This window comes from Scyliorhinus torazame, chromosome 10, assembly GCF_047496885.1.
Source record: "Scyliorhinus torazame isolate Kashiwa2021f chromosome 10, sScyTor2.1, whole genome shotgun sequence".
Taxonomy (NCBI): Eukaryota; Metazoa; Chordata; class Chondrichthyes; order Carcharhiniformes; family Scyliorhinidae; genus Scyliorhinus; species Scyliorhinus torazame.
Genome location: NC_092716.1, coordinates 26769889 through 26790216, shown reverse-complemented (window position 1 = coordinate 26790216; position 20328 = coordinate 26769889). Strand labels below are relative to the sequence as shown.

The window sequence follows — 20328 nt, the reverse complement described above, 5'->3', positions numbered from 1 at the left end:
TCTTGGAACCCCCACTCCTAGTCAGGGCTCCTGTATTAGTCCTTGGTGCAATATAATGTTCATATGATCTTTCCCTACCTGTTGTTTTCTGTTGACACTCACACTGATTGCTAACGGGCACTCCTACCTTTAACCTTGACTTCCTAATTTTCCAAACAACTGAACCCTCGCCCCCACTGTTTAGTTTAAAGCCTTCTCTACTTCCCTTATGTGGTCCCAGCATGGTTTCGATGTAGGCCGTCCCCACTTTCCCTAGTACTGATGGCAATGTCCCACAAATCAATACCCACTTTTCCACACCAGTCTTTGAGTCATATATTCATCTCTCTAATTTTATGTACCCTTTGCCAATTTGCACGTGGCTCCAGAGATTATAACCTTGAAGGTTTTGTTCTTTAATTTGGTGCCCAACTCCAAACTGCCTACACAGAAACTCCTTCCTCATTCTACTGATGTCATTGGTGCCTACGTGGACCACGACCACTGGATCCTTCCCCCTCCCACCCCAAGTTCCTCTCCAGCCCAGAGCAGATGCCTGATATCAGGAAAATAAAACTAGTCTCAGAATTTTTGAAGGCAATTGATAGCTAATTAAATGCGAAACAAAATTTTTAATGGTTCAAGAATTATTAAACTTTTTGTCAATAACATTACAGTTCTACAGAGATACCTATTGAAATTGAGAACCCATTATAAATAGAATGATTAGTACATTAGTGATACTGTATTGAAAGCTATGCTTTTTAAGTATAGAATATACAATACCTGCAATGGTGAGCTCGCTCTGGCTTAATACTGCAACATTTTGGACACTTATAGATCACCTCCCCTGGTTTCAGCTGTAGACTCTCCATATATTCTTTTGTGGCGTTGCCTTTAGGCACTGCACCCTGTAGAAAGAAACCATCAAGACTAAGTTAACACCAGAAATGTAACTCAAAGTCAGTAGTTTATTGTCAATCTTCATCTGGAACAAATTATACAACTCTACATTCTCAAGCATTGATTATAGACATTCCCTCATTTTTAGTAATTTAAAATCATGAAGGGTTCAGGTGGAATAGATAAAGAGAAGCTGTTTCCAAGGGTTGAAGGACAGATCACAGAGGGGCAGGTTTGAGGTGACTGCCAAAGAACCTGAAGCAACAGGAGAGAAAAAGAAAATTGCTCAAAGCTTTTAGCATTTTGTGCACTACCTGACTGGGTGGTTGATACAGTTGCACTAGTAGCCTTCAAAAGAGAACTGAATAAGTACTTTAAATGCTTAAACACTTGCACGGATATAGAGGAATGAAAGGGGAAGTGGGACTAACTGATTGTTCTTTGAAAAAGCTAGCACAAAATCAAGGGCCAAATGGCCTCCTTTTGTGTTATACTACTTTACGACTCAAATAGACATATAAACATCCTGTGAGCCAGGCAATATTTCTCAGGTTTATTCCAAGCTTGTAGCATCAAACAAATTAAACACAATTGTGCATCTTATCACGGTCTATCAATGGGATACACATTATTGTAATTACAGGTAACAAAATAGATTTTTCTTCTTCAACTATCCACAAAGATTAATCATATATAATTACATATAAAACACAAAAGCCAGCCTTCAGCGCATCACATTTGTGCTAATTCGTTGTTACAGCAATTTAGAACTAACCCCGCTTTCTCCCCAGAACCCGTTTCCTTTGCTGCTTCAAACATTTGTTGAATTTTCCCTGAAAAATCCAATGATTGCTGTTCCAACCGCTGTTTGTGTTAAACATTCTATATTTCTACATCTCTCCGTCTCCTAATATCCTTGGCAACAGCTTTAAATACATGACTCCCCGAGGAAATAGCTATTTCCTATCAGATTCCTTCATAACTTTAAAAATGTCAATTAAATATTCTTTTAACCGTCTCGGTTCCAGAAGAAACAGTTCAAGAATTGACGTTTCTATTCAAAAATTAGTTTCCAAATGGGTGCTAATAATAATCTTTATTATCGTCAAAAGTAGGCTTACATTAACACTGCAATGAAGTTACTGTGAAAATCCCCTAGTCGCCGCACTATGGCACCTGTTCGGGTACATGGAGGGAGAATTCAGAATATCCAATTTACCTAACAGCACGTCTTTTGGGACTTGTGGGAGAAAACACATGCAGACACGGGAAAACGTGCAGACTCTGCACAGACAATGACCCAAGCCAGAAATCGAACCTGGGACCCTGGTGCTGTGAAGCAACAGTGCTAATCGCTGTGTTACCATGCTACCCTATATATGTGTTACCTGTGCTACCTTGCCACCCTATATGCTATATGAAGACAAGCTGTTGCTATGAAAGGATATTACCTCACACTTATTCAGTATGAACATTACCCATTTACTCAACTCATCCAAGTTTGTATTCATATTGACGCAACACTTATCCCATATTCTTCAATTGTTCTAACATGCCTCTGTGTGACACCTTCTGAATAACTATTATCAAATGGATGCCATTTTCTATTTAATTGTTATGGTGTGAATAAAACAATGTATTTTTTCTTCAGATATCACCTAGCCATAAATGTCTTTTTGAATGATTTTTGGCTTTTCAGCTCATCCTTTCATTATAGATATTTGGTGCGGTGTCAAAATTGTTCAGATTTATTGTCTATGACATCCCTGGTACGAATTCTTCGCTGCTGCCATTTTGTGACTGCTCCCATTCCATAAATCAAACAAATTGCTCCCTTTTAACACAGAAGAAATCCAGATTCATTAATCCTAGATTCCTGAAGACAGTGCCCATTGAGGCAGAACCTAAATCTAGGGTAACTGAGCTCTGTACATGTTTGACTGCTCCATGACTAATCTCCTAAAATCTCAATTTGAAATAATACTGTACTGTAGTTAAAAGCATTGGCATAAACAGGTAGCCAGTTCCAAGTCTTCAAAGGTCATGATTGAAAAGCAAGTTTTCCCTTCTCTTGATCAAGATAAATACGCAAACAAAAAACTAGCCCGTGATCTTTATCTCAAAATGCTGTTTATGTGCTTGTAATTTACTTTCTTTACAGCAACTCAATTACTATTTTCTATTTGAAAAGAATATCTGATACTGCCATCAATGTTTTCTGCAATAGTCAATACTGGTTAAGTGTTCTGAGACAGCAAGAATACAACAGTTAAAATAATGCAATTACTGGTTCATAGATCTGAATTAAACTCACTGGAGTTCCTTTATATAAATATTTGGGGGGCAGCACGGTAGCACAGTGGTTAGCACTGTGGCTTCACAGCGCCAGGGTCGCAGGTTCGATTCCCTACTGGGTCACTGTCTGTGCGGAGTCTGCACGTTCTCCCTGTGTCTGCGTGGGTTTCCTCCGGCTGCTCCGGTTTCCTCCCACAGTCCAAAGACGTGCAGGTTAGATAGATTGGCCATGCTAAATTGTCCTTAGTGTCCTAAAAAGGTTAGGACGGGATACTGGGTTAGGGGGATAGGTGGAAGTGAGAGCTTAAGTGGGTCGGTGCAGACTCGATGGGCCAAATGGCCTCCTTCTGCACTGTATGTTCTATGTTCTATTTGTGACTGGTATCAAAATATTCTTAAACTCACACTAAAAATGCACTCTTGTACATGACAATTACTCAGCCTAGGCCTGAAAAGTTAATTTTAGAATCACATAAAAGTTTTCCCATGTAAAATTGACTTCCAGGACTGGTGGTTAGACAGATTCAAATTCAATAAAATGCAAGTGACTTTATTAGTGGAAAAATAATAGAGTGCAGTTAAAGGCTGTATGAGCAATTATAACCTTGGCCTGGAACTAAATCATTCATTTGAAGAATGATTTTCCATGTTCAATAAATGTTGTAAACATATAGACAGCTCAAATAGAGAGATGAATGGCTTCAGATACACTGAAACATGAGTCACATCAGTTCATACCAGCCAACAAAATAAAACATCTGGTCACCAAAGGTCATTATCAAGGTGGTCTTTGGGAACGGGGGTAGATTCCTTGATTTGGTTGGAAATTGGAGGACATTTCCCATAGTACACTTCCTGTGAAGTCACTCCCCACTGAGAGCAATGATTGTGTCAATACCCCTATTATATTCAACAGACAGTGACAAATCAACTGCAACTGGAATGAATACTGCTGGAAAACATTGGTCTTATTTAATTTCAATTACATTATATTTCCTTTTTTCATATTGCGCTGATACATTTACATTATATCCCAAGCACTGGCACCATTTTTCTTTGAAAAGTATTATGAATACAAAGATTATTAGATTGTCATTTTCAGGACTGTCTTTTTAATTTAAAGTAAAGTAGAGGAATAAAGGGGTCACATGCGATCTACTCGAAATCTGCCCGACAACAAGTCGGGTAATATAATAACTGAAGGGTAGATGGACAGCAATGATTAACTGAGTTACTTATGGGCAGCACAATGGATAGCACTGCTGCCTCACGGTGCCGAGGTCACTTTCCATGTGGAGTTTGCACAGTCTCCCCGTGTTTGCGTGGGTTTAGCCCCCACAACCCAAAAATGTGCAAGCGAGGTGGATTGGCCACGCTAAAATGCCCCTTAATTGGAAAAAATGAATTGGGTACTCTAAATTTGTAAAAAAAAACCTAAGTTACTTATTTTCTCTTCACTATTCTCGAAGCTGACATCAATTAACTCGACCTACGTCAGGGTCAACCCTCTCAGTCTGTACAGCTCAGCGTTATAGATTATTCACCTTACCGAAATGCCACCACCAAGTTTTTGAATACAGCAGTAAATGTTGATGTTTCAACTGAGTTTATTTGATACTAAACATAAAATATGTTTTACTGCTTGCACTTACTGGGTCTGTCAACATTGTTCTCATATGGGATGAAAGAGCCAGTACTGCCAGACTGTTAAATATAATGCCATTTATCAGTGAGTACCAGTAGTTTTTGGAAGGCAACAGCATTACAAATGTCACAACGAAGTCTGCGTATAAAACCAGTAGCCAAGTTATGACAGCGCAGACCATTCCACATCCATCACGAATAAACCAGATCCTATCCACCACTTCCACATTGGTAGACGAGCACTCAAAGTCATCTTCGGAGCTCAGCAGAGGATGATGGTCAACATCCCGGAATCGGTGCCCTGACGACTGCATGATCTGTCAGTCTCATCTGTCGTGAAAGAGCCATGTAAGTGCACATAAAAATGCGAGAGCAGAGTAAATATCAGCACTTATTCCCACTTGACAGGTACGTTATTTAGCATTTTCATATTTAAAAATGTATTGGTGAGATCAAGTTACTGTTTCTTAAAACTTGATTTCCACTCACAAAATTATAATTTATGGAAATATCACACAACATGCGTCAAATAAAATCCTAATATTTGTTCATAATAATTAAAATGCAAACTTTCTCTTTCGCTCAACAACCTTCTTATGCAATGAACTCCCTTGTGCTATGTACATATATTAGTCACGCAACAAGACACTTGCAACTAAATCTAACTATGATGTGTTTCCAATAATTAAGAAACGTTGCCCCATAACATTTATAGAAACAGAAATAACTGTAAATCACAGCAGTATTATTCCAAGAAAGCAGTATAATTGCATCTACTTAAATGCAGTAATTAATCAAATCTTTCCGGATGAAATGAACAGTGCGTACAATAGTGGAATGCAAAATCCTTTTTGGATGTGCTTTTGTAATCAAGTACATGAGGCCTCTGCTTTTTGACAGAAGCGAGTGGGAGATTGGAGAAAAGAAACATTTGCAACCAATTCTGGTGTCAATAGAGTAACTCCATCCCTTCAAAAGGAAATACTGATATATACCTACATCACCTCACACAAGAGATTTATACCCTTTTGTTGAACTCAACCCCCCAACCATTTCTCTCATCCAAGACTAACAAATAACAAAAACATGTGTATGAAAAAAAAGCCCAGCTATTTTGAAGAGCATTTACATATAGTGTAGAGAGGGGTAATTTTTTTTTACATGAATGTGGTGTCTTTTCATAAAAGCTGCGTCCTACTGATGCCTGATACACCAGAAATGTAAGAAAAAAACTAGTCTATATTATAAGCTAATTATATGTTGCACTTATGCGAGTTAAGATGGCTGCACCTTTGCATACCATAGGTATGCCAATTGATACTCCTGTTTAAATAAACCGATCTTATTTTCTCCATATTTTTCTCTCATTATTAGCATCAAGCACACCTATGGCAAGCACAACACAAATTAGGTTCACCACGGCACGGACATATCATTTTACTCATAGTACACTAGATTCATGTATTAAAAAAAATAGATCCCAGACTAAGTAGAAGTACAAAATATTAAATAAAACAAAGGGTTTAATTTATTTCTATGTTATAAATTTTGTTTTACAGGATTACATTGGAAATAAATCTGCGCGCGCTAATTTCATTTACCTGCTTTAAAATTGTCAAAGAATAGTATATAAATAGAGCATTTCGATCATTTTCAGGACTGTTCAGCAAGTAAACACATTTAGAATAATTCTTACCTAAATGCCTCAGGTTTTTCCATGAAGTTGTTCCCGAATCAAAAATGTTTTCCTGAAATATTCTTAAAAGACCTGCAGAGAATATAGATCAGATTTCTAATTCACCGTCAATTATTGAACATTTATTCTTCATGGCTGGCTAAAACAGATCTCTCTTTTTTTTGCTTTATCCTTTCATGGATACAGGTGTCACCGAGACCAGCATTATTTGCCATCCCCAATTGTCTTTGAGCGGAGTGGCTTGCCAGACCATTTCAGAAGACAATTACGAGTCAACCACATTGCTGTGGTCTGGAGTAATGTGTACAGCAGACCAGGCAAGGACGGCAGATGTCCTTCTCTGAAGGATATCAGTGAACCAGAACAATTGATGATAGCTTCAAGGTCATAAATATCCCCTTCATTTAGAGCCTGTATCTAACCCACAGAGTTTGCCCTTCTTAATGTCGGACGCAAGCTTAGGATCTTGAGTTATTGACTGAGGATGTACAAACCTATGAAATAAGAGCAAAAATAGGCCATTCAGCCCTCTTGAGCCAGCTACGCCATTTAATAAGATCATAGTTGATTCATTTGTGTTTTGAGTTCCACATTCCCATCTACCCCTGATAACTTTTGATTCCCTACCCTAACAAGAATCTATCTATCTTTGCCTTAAAAATATTGAATGACCCCACTTCCACAGCCATCTCAGACAGAGTTCTAAAGTCACACAACCCTTAGGGGAAAGAAATTCTCCTCATCTCTGCCCTACAAGGGCAACTCCTAATATTAAAACAGGGCTCTGTTGTTCTGGATTAACACACAAGGGGAAACAAGGGCAGCACAAGTGATTAGCACTGTGGCTTCACAGCGCCAGGGTCCCAGGTTCGATTCCCCGCTAGGTCACTGTCTGTGCGGAGTTTGCACGTTCTCCCCGTGTCTGCGTGGGTTTCCTCCGGGTGCTCCGGTTTCCTCCGACAGTCCAAAGACATGCAGGTTAGGTGGACTGGCCATGATAAATTGCCCTTAGTGACCAAAAAGGTTAGGAGGGGTTATTGGGTTACAGGGATAGGGTGGAAGGGAGGGCTTAAGTGGGTCGGTGTAGACTCGATGGGCCGAATGGCCTCCTTCTGCACTGTATGCTCTATGTTCTTATCGTTTCCATATCCACCTTGTCAAGACATATGAACATACAAATTAGGAGTAGACCACTCGGCCCCTCGAACCTGCTCCACCTTTCAATAAGATCATGGCTGATCCGACTGTAATCTCATCCTCACAGTCCTACCTTCCGATAACCTTTCACCCCCTTGTTAATCAAGATTCTATCAAGCTCTGCCTCAAAAATATTCAAGACTCAGCTTCTACCACCTTTTGAGGAAGAAAGTTCGAGAGACTCAGGAACTTCAGAGAAAACAATTCTCCTCATCTCTGTCTCAAATGAGCGGCCCCTTATTTTTAAGCAGTGATCCTTCTAGATTCTCCGAAAAGGAAACATCCGCCCCGCTTTTACCCGATCCATACCACCAAGCTTCCTTTCAATCAAGTCGCCTCTACTCTTCTCAGCTATAATGGATACAAACCTAATCTCTCCAACTTTTTCTCTTAAAGCAACCCACCCACTCCTGGAATTAGTCAGTGAAACTTCTCTGAACTGCTTCAAAGGCCTTTACATCTTTTCTTAAATAAAGAGACTAATGCTGTACACATTCATAATCTGATATACTTCATTCAAGTTACCTTTCAGTCTTCTAAATTCTAGTGGAAACAAACTCAGCCATTCTAACCTATCCGCTGCCTGACCTGATGAAGTTAAGGGCGCGATTCTCTGGAAAGATTTCTAAGTTCATTTGTGGTGGGTTTCTCAGGGAGTTTCCCGCTGGCTCTGCCGGCAAGTTCCCCATCGCTATTCAATGACACTTAGTAATTTTTTGGGGCCCTGGGGAGTTTCTCACCGGTTTAGCCCACATAATTTTGTTTAGCACTGGGGAGCTGAACTCAGAGGTCGGGCAGCCATTTTGAAAGGCTGCCCCAATCTCGAAGTGAGCATGTAGGTCACCCCACCCATAGGCAATGTGACCCCCCCCACACACATGGGCACTACCCCACACCCCCAAGTGAGGATACCCCACTATGGGGGCACCCCTCTTCAGGCCCCAAGTCCCCTTACAGCACCCCCTCCCTTCCAGGAACCCCCCCCCCCCCCCCAACCTTCTGGTATGACGGGTACAGGCTTGGAGGGCCGAAGGATCTGTTCCTGTGCTGTATTGTTCTATGTTCTCTCGGAGGCCCCTACTTACCTGCCCTGCACACCTCCACCTTTCAAACCCCTCCCCATCACCTTCATTTCATGGGCATGGTCCCCCTTGGCCCCTGGCCCTTGGCAGTGCCACTCTGGCACTCTTGCACTGCTACCCAGGCGGTGCTCCTGCCAGCTTGGCAGTGCCAGGTTCGCAGTGTCGAGGTGCCCGTGTTCTAGGAGAGGGCCAGGGAGCCACCCTGCTCTTACCCTGACCACCCAGGGATCTCAGATGGCCCAGGAGGCCGCCCTGGTGCCATTTCACCTGTTCCACGTTTGTGTGGACCAGTGCTGAATGGCGCCCGGCTACAGCCTCACTGGGGAGGCACGAGAATCGAGGGAGACCAGTGGAGGCTCGGTAAGCTCACCGAAGCCAGTTTAAAACTCTTATGGCCGGGATTCGGATTCCGACGCCTCGATTAACTTGGGTGAATCCCGCGAGGCGTGAAGACTGTCGGGATGCCCGCGAGACGGTTGTCCCCGGATGCACCGGCCGCACAGCCGTCAAGGTAGAGCGCAGCACAGCCGGTGGATTGCGCCCCATGTATTTCAATATCTTTCCTCATGTTTGATGCCCAAAACTGAACACCGTACTCCAGCTAGAGTCTGACCAACGATCTACGCAACTTAACAACAGATTGTCAGCAAAGCAGCTCCATCTGCTGCCTCTTCATGTCAGCAATCAGCATGGTTTAATCTTAAAAATTAAGAGCCTGCACACAAGAGATTTTGAGTATAATTTTACCTTGTATATCTTTTTCAGCTGACATGACATTTGCTGTCACTGGTCAGGGTTCACTTTCCAAGAGATGTGTGTTTCTTGGCAGCTGGAGGCGTTGCGCCATTTGCTGATGGTGGGATTCTCTGCTCCCGCTGCTCGTCAATGGGGTTTCCCATTGAAGCCACCCTATGCCATCGGGAAACCAGTGGGTGGGGGTGCACTACCAGGGGGACCAGAAAATCCCTCTGCCAGAGAACAGCTGGAGAATTCTAGCCAAAACTAGCGCTTATAATTCTCCCAACAGCACCATAATCTGTCACAGGTTGGATTGTTTTTAAAGGGCTTGAAAGAAACTCTATAAGAGCAGCAGAGGAAAGGTTCTTCTGTATTACTGTGTTATATCTGATTTAATCAAATAGATCACACAGGGTGTGATAAATTGAAACTAGTAATTATCCATGAATAGTGAGTGATACCATGGGCGGGATTCTCCGTTGCCCGACTCCAAAATCGTATTCGCTGATCGGGCGGAGAACAGGCTCCGGCGGCGAAATCGGACCATCGCTGGTCAGCCATGCTCCACCGCCTCCGAGATGGCCTCATCGTGTCGCATGGCGTTGGCGCATCATCGGCCGGCCCTCTCGTGATGCTCTGCCCCCAATGGGCCGAGTTCTGATGGCACGGGACACGTGTGGTCTCAGCCTGCGGGAACCCGGCGTGGCGACTGCGAACTGTGCCCTGCGCCGCCGCACTCGGCCAGGATCCGTGCAGGGCTTCTGCGTGGAGTGGGCAGTGGGGTCGCGGATGGCTGGTCGGTTCCGCGCACGGCCAGCGCCATGTTGTACGGGATAACCGCTGCAGGTCGTCAGCCGTGCGCATGAGCGGCCTGGGACCCAGCCATCTCTGGCTGTTTCTGGGGCGGGAGCCGGGAGTTTCACCCGGCGCCGGTGCTAGTCCCTCACCGATCCTGGAATCGGTGAAGGTTTCACCCAGATTATTTGGTTGTAAAAGACCACACATACTATGCTGGCACCGGCACTTAGCCGCTAAAATGGAGAACCTGCCCCATATATTTCAACAAAAGCGTGAGAAACTGGCCTTGCTAGCACTCGCTTTGTGGGCACTATGAATGCCTGTAGAACTTCCATATGACATCCATGGTGCATGCATTCCTGTGGATTTAATTGTAGAGGATGCCATATTGGTGTAGGAGTCGATATTCGTGTAGTGAATGTCTGTGTGTTTGCAGATTAAGCAGATAGTAATGTCAATCAGTGTATAACACTGACTTGAAGCAAGCCAGTGACATTTTGGATCTCACCACTATAGCCAATGTCATCTCTTAATCTTGCCCTGGTGTAGTGCACTGGTGCCCGGTGTCTCCCACATGTAGGTTCTACCTCTAAGATCCACCTGTAAGATCCACATAGGGCAGAATTTGATGGTTGTGGCAGGGGAACATATCCTGAAACCAGCGACACTTAACTGAACAACGGCAGCCCTTCCGTGGAAGTAAAGCTCACCCCCAAGAGCTTCTGGCCAGAGGCCGCCAGCTCTCCAGTACAGCCAGTGCCACCAGGAGCAATGAACACTCCTGGTTTACTTGGGCTTTCACCAGAGATTGACACTGGGGCAACATGGAAGAGAGATATGCAGCCTTGACGGGGATCCCAGGGAGGGAAGAACCAGCAAACGCGCGGGGGGGGGACTAGCTCCCTGTGTGCACCCCTCCCTCCAGATGTTGGCCCCTTAACGATGCAGTGTATGAGGAGACCCCTCCCCAACTAGAATTCAGATTAACCCAACATGGTTTGCTGTGTGGTTGTTCTACATAATGCCTTCCCTGCTCAATTCTGGCAGAATTCCAGCAGTGGTATGATGAGGCCCTGACGTCTGTTCTCAGCCCTTCCCATCCGCAGTTTGACTGGGGGACGGGGTGGAAAGTCACCTCTGAACTAGCCTTGAGAGAGCAGTGACAAACCAAGTGATGGTTCTATGTCTTTATCATCACTCCAGTCTTGGTGTTGCTTCACTGCCAGGCCAGGTTACAGCACCTTTTAGGTATCTAAAAAGTAAAACTTACAAAGCTAAGTGCTGGGAGCGGAGAAGTAAGATGTGCATGTTTACATCATTTGTAGCTTGAAAATTATCAGACTGCACAGGATGAGGGATAGCTCTCCCCCCCCCCCCCTCCCCCTGGGGCCTGCTTGGCTCCTGCTGCCCCATTTGGGTGGCAACTTTTCCTACAAGAGTGTGTTTGGCTGTTGTGGTAGTCCCGGTTGAATAGCTGGCACTGTGTGAAACTGTGACGTGTGGGTTTGTGTATTGCAACAGTTGCAATTGTTTGAGAATGGGGTGAGACCGATGAATGTCAGGCATGAAGCAAGTTGTTGTTCAGCCAATGATGGGGATGCGATGAATTAAGCAGGTGGAGTCGGTAGGATATGACATTTAAAGATACACTTATTGACCTTGACCACTCATGTGAGGTCACTGAATTTCTTGCACCACTGCATCCAAGTCCTTCGGTTTGACTCCTAGCATTGACCTCCATGGCTATCTGCTTCCACTGCCTCCTCAGCATATATTTGAAGAGCAGCCTGAACCCTTACGTCTACGGGATATCTCTCCTCCCCTCTTCCACCAGGACCTCAGATGCAGCATGCACAAACCCCTTTCCTCTGTTGTGGCAGAATTCACGCTTTCCCACATCACATCCTTTTCAACAAAGACTGCGAGCACCTCTGCTTTAAGAGGTGCAGGGTAGCTTTTAAGTGATATTAGCAACTCAATACTGACCTCATGCTGATGCTTCCAGTGAGAGTGCAGTGCAGTTTCCACTAGCTGGAGACCGAGATCACTCAAATGAACAAGCAGTACAAAGATCAGTGGCTGAATGCATTGCAGTCAACATGCATCATGATCCCAGGCTCATCGATTCCGGCTTGGATCACTGTCTGCATGGAGTCCGCACATTTTCACGTGTCTGCATGGGTTTTCTTCCACAAGTCCCAAAGACGTGCTTGTTAGGTGATTTGGACATTCTGAATTCTCCCTCAGTGTACCCGAACAGATGCCATAGTGTGGCAACTGGGGGATTTTCACAGTAACTTCATTGCAGAGTTAATATAAGTCTACTTGTGACAATAAAAAATATTATTATTTTCGAGGGCTATCCAATTTATCCCCCATTATATTCTTTCATAAAATTGTTCTAATATTAATTATTTGCTCATTCCCAAATAAGCTGCTAATTTGATTTCAGGTGATGCAATTCCTACCACAAAGGCCCCCAACATTTAAACTCTTGTGCTTATATTCATATAACAGAAAGCTTATCATCTATAACCATGAATTATAATGGCATATGATGGCATCTCATGTGAACGTAAGTCAGAGAGAACCAATTTCCCTCTGTCCTAACTGTGAGAAGAAAGTTACAACAGATTTGGACATCAACTTCAAATGGAATGTGAATACTGTTGTGGAATGCTCTGGCACTAATGAAGGAAATCAATACGATTAGTCATCTATGCACTGCGGAAAGTAATATTGATTTTTGTTTTCCTTTGTGCTTGGAAAACAGATGCCACTTCACGTTCAATCTGCCACCATTGGCTATTTGCAAGCAGCCTGCAATGCCCTTTAACCTGGTTGGATGAAAACTACAGCAGAGCAAGGAGGTAAACTTGCAACCCTCATGTCTTTGACAAAGGGTCATCTGGTTGGACTCGAAACGTTAGCTCTTTTCTCTCCCTACAGATGCTGCCAGACCTACTGAGATGTTCCAGCATTTTCTCTTTGGTTTCAGATTCCAGCATCCGCAGTAACTTGCTTTTAAACCTCATGTCTGTCTCATTTGGATTGTATGCAATTTAAAGTCTGTATTAATGCTGGAAAGCTGCAAGGTTTAGGTCGGTTACATGGATCTCATTATATCTCATACAGATAGAATTAGTATCCATTCTAAAAACTTTCAACATTGAAACAGTAATTTTCTGGCTCTCTGACCAGCAATGCAGAGATTGCAGCTGCATATATGTGCTTAGGTGCAGTGCCCCATCCGCTGTTCAAATAATGGCTAAATTTTTTATGTTAGCAAATAGCTGATGGAACATATGACCTCATGCCAATTGTCAAGGTTAAAATAAAAGTTTAAATGTTGGTTGCCAAGCATCTTTTTGAAGTTTACTGTCATCGGGAAGCTGGTATAAATTTAGGTGTGTAAGGTCGCCTCTCACGATGTGGACAAGGCTATATTGGTTTCCCGGCCTCAAATGTCCATCAGCAATATAGAACATAGAACGTAGAACGATACAGCGCAGTAAAGGCCCTTCGGGCCACGATGTTGCACCGACATGGAAGTCAAAAAACAAAAGCCAACTAACCTACAATATGCCATTATCATCCATATGCTTATCCAATAAACTTTTAAATGCCCTCAATGTTGGCGAGTTCACTACTGTTGCAGGTAGGGCATTCCACGGCCTCACCACTCTTTGCGTAAAGAACCTACCTCTGACCTCTGTCCTATAAAATAGATTTGATAATTAAATGCCTGGCTTCAAGTGGGCTTCAAATGTTACGTGCGAACATGGGGCGGGATTCTCCATTGGTCGACGCCGAAATCGGGAAAGGCGATTGGGCGGAATTTTTTTGATGCCGAAATTGTGGCGAGTGCCAGGTTCACGCCAAATTGCAATTCTCTTGTGCCTCGATAGCGTTCCACTCCGCACGTACAGTAAATACTGTTCGTATATCATTAGCAGACCTGACCCTGTATTCTCTGGGGCATTTGCGAATCTCCGCCTCCGCCAGGGGGAATGCCCAATGGCAAGGTTCACTTGTGCTTTTAAAAATTGTGAAACAGGTGCCATGGCTGCTGAGGGGGAGAGAGTGGGTCCAGAAAGTGTCCAATATCACCATAGTGTGCTACCATTTGTGCCACTGGCCAGGGACCTCTGCCAGGGCCGGGGGAGGGGTAGTAGGGGGATGGTCAGTAGGTGGGCTGTGGCAACCTGCAAGGCAGCCATGCAGTTGCACACATCGTCGACTGCTCACTGTGAACTTAGTGCCATGGGTCATATGGGTGTCTCCCCAGGCCACCCCAGTAGGTGCCCTCTGGCCCCAGCCGACTCACCAATGGGATAGCCGTGCTGGGAGGAGTGTGTGTGGGGAATAAAATGCGCATATGCGACTGCAGCCTGTCAGCATCCTGAGAGTCAATCATTGACCCGGTGAATCAGACACCGTTTTTCATTGGAATTGGTCATGTTCCATGTGAAGCACCACTGGGTTTGATTTGGTTCCAGCAGATTTTATAGCCATTTTCTCTGATGCTAGTCCACAACTCAACAGGTCCATTGGATTCAATGAGCCACAATGGGATTTGACCTCTTGATTTTTTGTCCAGTACCATAATCAATAGATCACAGCACTCTTATATCTTGAAAGAGTCTATCTACTCTGGCCAAAACCCCTTTCGGACTGTGTGCAGCATTATTGAATATGACAAAGCATGTCATTTTCAGCATTACAGCCCACAAAATCCGACATTTGTTTAAAACATACAGTTGCACAAGTTATCTGTTGTCAACTTCCTTATGCTGGACATAGTGACTATCAAAACAAGTGCAAAACTGTTAAGGACAGTAATTTTCCTGGCAATATTTCCCAAATATTCTCATCCAAAATTCTTGATTTGGAGAAGTGACATCATATACACAAACAAGACACAACTGAATGACACAATCGGCGCCGAACCCTCATCGATTCCAAGAACGGTGAGGGGCTAGCAGTGGCACTGGGTTCGCAGGATCACGCACGTAGTTCTTAGACAAAAATAAATAGATATTAAGGCACATAGAGTAGCTCTACTGAACTTCTAAGGGTTTGCTTGCAACTTATAAGCATCATAGAATTTACAGAGCAGAAGGAGGCCATTCGGCCCACCGAGTCTGCACCGGCTCTTTGAAAGAGCACCCTACCCAAGCCCACACCTCCACCCTATCCCCATAACCCAGTAACCCCACCCAACACTAAGGGCAATTTTGGACACTAAGGGCAATTTAGCATGGCTAAACTGCACATCTTTGGACTGCGGGAGGAAACCGGAGCACCCGGAGGAAACCCACGCACACACGGGGAGAACGTGCAGACTCCGACACAGAGTGACCCAAGCCAGGAATCGAACCTGGGACCCTGGAGCTGTGAAGCAATTGTGCTAACCACTATGCTACCGTGCTGCCCAATAATATCAATGCCATTTCCAAATTGAAATTCTTCACATCAAATTATACAAGACCTGCAAAGATATTCCTGTAAGCTACTCACTTTTAAATCATTCTGCATCATAGACAGCTAATGCTCATGTTCACTTTTGTTTGCAGCGTCCAAACCGCTCTTCACCGCCGTTCGTCCTATCCAATCAATCTCGCCCTCAGCCACTAGAGAATGTTGGGAGAAAAACTCAAGTCATTAATTCACCAATTATTCTACACTAATGAATTTTAGACTTCAACACATTTACTCCCAAAAATGAAACATAGGAGGCGGGATTCTCCGCTGATATCATAATCGGCGATCAGGCAGAGGATCCATTCCGACACCCAAGTCGGGGCTGGCGCCGGTCAGCCATGCTCCACTCCCTTGGAAGTGGCGTAATCGCATCACGCGCCACACAGCCCTTGCAATAGCATTGTGTCGTCGGCAGGCCCTCCTGCAATGCTCCGCCCCTGATAGGCCGAGTTCCGACCGCGCAGTTGACATGTGGTCCAAGTGGTCGGGAACATGGCATGGCGGCTGCGCACTGTGTTCAGCGCCGTCACACTCGGCCGAGAGCCGTGCCGGTGGGGGCTTGCGTGAGGGCGGAGTGGACTGGTGGGGGGGTGGCCAGGGGGTGGCTTGTGGGGTCGCCAATGGCCCGCGGACATCCGGCGCTATGTTGTACAGCGCAACCGCTGCAGGTTGTCACCGTACGCGGCATTGGCCAGGGATCTGGCCATTCTCCGGCTGTTTTCGGCCTGAGAGTCGGGAGTTTCACCCGGTGCCGCTGCTAACCCCTCACCGGTCGTGGAATCAGTGAGGGTTCGGCGCCAATTTTGGCATCGTAAAACGACCACGAATTCTCCATTTCAGCTGGCACTTAGCCACTGAAACGGAGAATCCAGCCCAGGGAGTCAAAAAGAGGATCACATTAGATTTAACCCAATTTAGAATTTCACACACCTCCAGTTTACCTGGAGCACCCACCATCCTCTGCAACAAATTAGCTGGTGACTAAAAATGAGGATATAATGAAGCGTATACAACTATTTTAGTTCATGACTCCTGTGAGCAGTACAATTGTTTACCCCCTTTTGAAGCTGTCTGTTTATACGTTCTATGGTAAATGTAAAGGTCACTACAGTCCTAGAGGACCATAGGCAGCTCTCTCCTTTGAGATCTGACTGGTGGTGATTTAACTTGAAGGTCATTACACCTCAGGGGAGGGACAAGGTTGAGAAGGCAATGTATAACCTCAGCCAGTACGGGAATGGAAATCATGCCATTGGCATTGCTCATCATTGACCAGCCTTCCAGCCAACTGAGCTAACCAACCCCCCCATGTTTTATGGTATGTTTTCACTGTCGGTCGCAAAAGCCAATACTACAAATACCGTTTTCACTCTAACACAATGCCCCATTTCCAATCTATCTATTAAAACATATCATGGCCAATGCTAACTTTTTATTCATTCTTTCATTCATTCTCGGGATGCGAGTTGTAGCCACCTGGGATGGCCACTTCCAACTAGGGACAGAAAAACTCGCAAAGCCGAGTGGGTAAAATGGACAAGCCAAGACTCAGGCAGGTTCAGGGCCTGAAAATGTATATTTGCAACCAAGAAGTCCAGACGGTATCGAAATTCCGAACAATTAGCATTTTGATGGGCCGATAAGCATTTGATGGCCCATCTTCACCAGAACAAAGGACTGGTACTCGAGCGACCGGTACAGTTCCAGACATTTCGGCGCCACTCCCTGTTCAGGGGAAGCCTAAACATCGGGGTCAGTGACCGCTTGGGACACGGCCAGCTATCCAGATCCCCGCCCACTTATTGGTTAGGAATCGAACAGAGTGATCAGGGATCACCCAATTAGTAGGGTCCAAACTGAAGGACCGCCCAAAAGAGCGCGAAAACCCCCAAGAATAAGAAGAAGAGTTCGCCATATGTTCGTCCTCTTTTGGATCTGGCGCCCCGGCTACGTCTGTTTCCAAGTGCAGCACCACCAGAAGCAAGTCCAAGTTCAACGCCCGCTACCAGACGGATGAGCCTAGCTGAGCAGCAGTTACTGCTTTGGACGATAGATCCAGAATCGAACAGCGGCCACCGTTTCTCTGACCTAAGCCGGGTGTCCGAAGTTAAGTACAGGTTGTCTTAGTCGATAGGTGTAGTTAACTAGTAGTGTTTATGTTGCATGACTAATTGTGTGTAAATAAAGTACCCTTGACCTTGAACTAACTAACTGGTGTTTGGCTCTTTGATCGATAGCAGGTTGAACCTTGTGGTGGTATCATTTGATACCTGGTGACTCTGAGCATTAGAACATAGATATCAAAAGAAAGGAAGGCAAACTCACCGATTGCCATAATTGGAACAGAGCCATAGGAAAAGACAGACTAAAAGAAAAGGCAACAGAGTGTTGGTGGTAAGGTCAGCAGTTGTGACACATTTACAGTTGCCCCGAAAACTGATTTGTTAACAGGCTGGAGTCATGGATAGGACGCACTGAGTAAGGAGATCCAAAGTGCTTGAAAGCCAATTAAGTGCATTTGAAGTGTAATCACAGATGCAATTCTAGTAACTTTGGGAGGCCCGTTATCAGGTTATCTTGCCTAAAGGATGTTAGTAAGCCAGTTGAATTTTGACAACTCATGGTGACTTTTATTGGTACCATCTTTTATTTCCAAGCTTCCTTTAACCTAAATTAAAATTGACATGGGATCTCACTAATGTTCTCTGGGTCATAAATCCACCTCTCTAGAATACTCGTCCAGTATCATAGGGTAGGATTTCTGCCGATCAAGGTGGGCGGCAACGGAGGTGGGCTGGTGCATAATTGTGCATTACTGATTATTTCATTATTCAAATCTTTTAAAAATGCTTAAAAGGACACCTCAAGATGGAGGCACCCTTCTCCCTTACCTGTAACAGCGGTCTGCCCTTCCCTTCATGTTAGAGGGCCCACTACCGGCTCTCCAGCTTGGAGAGCCTGCTGCCATCCTTAATTGGACAGTGAGTGTACCCTCTGTTCACTAATTGGCCAATCAAGGAAAAGTTAATCCCACGTGACTATTCCCGCGATATGCAAGAGTTGGGACCGGCATCCAGTTCTGCAGCGGTCCCAATCCAAGATGCAAAACACTGTCCCCGTTGTCATTACACTCCCAGATTCGGGGAGTAGCTGGATGGGCGGGGGAGGGGTTGTGATGGTAGGGAGCCGAAAAGGAAACAAATCAAGCACTGGGGCAGAAATGAGAACCAGTATCTATCGCTGGGAGGAATTTCAAGTGGCACTATCCAGCAGCCGATCCTTCCGGGGAGAAGGCCGGACCTGCAGAGTTTATCCAGCATTTTCTATTTCTATTTCAGATTTCAGCATCCGCAGTATTTTGTTTTTTATTAAATTACCCTCTTCCAAGATTTTTTTTGAACTGATGAAAACAACATTACACCTTGAAGTGTAAAGTCGAGAGCATTATGGATGCGCATTAGATGCAGGATTTGAACAAGGTGCTAGCAGATGCCAAGAGCATTTATTGCAAGTCTGGTGCAACATTATTTTATAAATATTGTCAAAATGTCCTACCTTTTTTGACAGCGTAAACACATTATTTCCTCCAGCTGTTAAGATTCAGCTAAATCTCAGCACACCCTCACCACCATCTATGATGCCTTTGATCTCATGAAAATAACTCCTCTCTCGCTCTCACCCTAATTGTTTCCCCACTGTAGCCCTCATTCCGCTTCCTCGAGTCCAATGGACAGTGATTTGAACAGGTTTGGTGGACAAACCGTTTGTCATTCAGCAACACCAGCCCGCATAAATCACCATCAGGTTCTCCATTGCTAAAACTGTTCAGTATTCAAAGGTCATCCAGGGATGCAAAAAGCCCCTAGCTTCTCTTCCCTACCACAAATCATAAGACGTAGGAGAGAAATAGGCCACTCGGCCCATCGAGTCTGCTCTGCCATTCAATGTGATCATGGCTGATTTGACATAATACTCAACTTCACTTTGCTGCCTTTTCCCCATAACCCTCGATTCCCTTACTGATTAAAAATCTGTCCATCTCAGCCTTGAACATATTTAACGATCCAGCCTCTACAGCGCTCTGCGATAAAGAATTCCACACCCGCTGAGAGAAGAAATTCCTCCTCATCTGTTTTAAATGGGTGACCTCTTATTCTGAGATTATGTTCTCTAGTCCTACAATCTCCCTCAAGGGAAACAACCTCTCAGCATTTACCCTGTCAAGTCCCGAGAATCCTATATATCTCAATAATGTCACCTCTCATTCTTCTAAACCCCAATGAGTACCCATTCATAATACCACATTCACAAATCTCCCCCTCCTACCTGCTCAAGCCTCAACTCCAACCATGTGCAAGGAGCTCATGGACCTTTGTGCCACAAAGATCAAGATAATCCATTCAACTGCCTCAGCTGCTTCCCGCCTTTCCCCTAGCCCACCTGACCAGATTTCCCCCAATTCCAGAGCCCTGAACTGACATTGTTTTCCATTTCTACCCCACCTCCTGCCTT

At 44.6% G+C, this 20328-nt stretch overlaps 1 protein-coding gene across 4 annotated transcripts in view; it reads right to left on the bottom strand.

Annotated features, from left to right (window-relative positions):
* zdhhc7 (zDHHC palmitoyltransferase 7) overlaps positions 1–20328 on the bottom strand; it is a 91780-nt gene that overhangs the window by 36507 nt on the left and 34945 nt on the right. For 3 of the 4 annotated variants that reach the window (XM_072517888.1, XM_072517889.1, XM_072517890.1), the window contains exons 2-5: positions 15853–15965; positions 6518–6589; positions 4830–5151; positions 766–890 (exon numbers count right to left, since the gene is read on the bottom strand). In XM_072517888.1, the coding sequence (XP_072373989.1) occupies positions 766–890; positions 4830–5135 (431 nt within the window). In that variant the 5' untranslated portion in view covers positions 5136–5151; positions 6518–6589; positions 15853–15965. The remainder of the gene's footprint in view (positions 1–765; positions 891–4829; positions 5152–6517; positions 6590–15852; positions 15966–20328) is intronic. The other variant, XM_072517891.1, reaches the window with a different exon arrangement.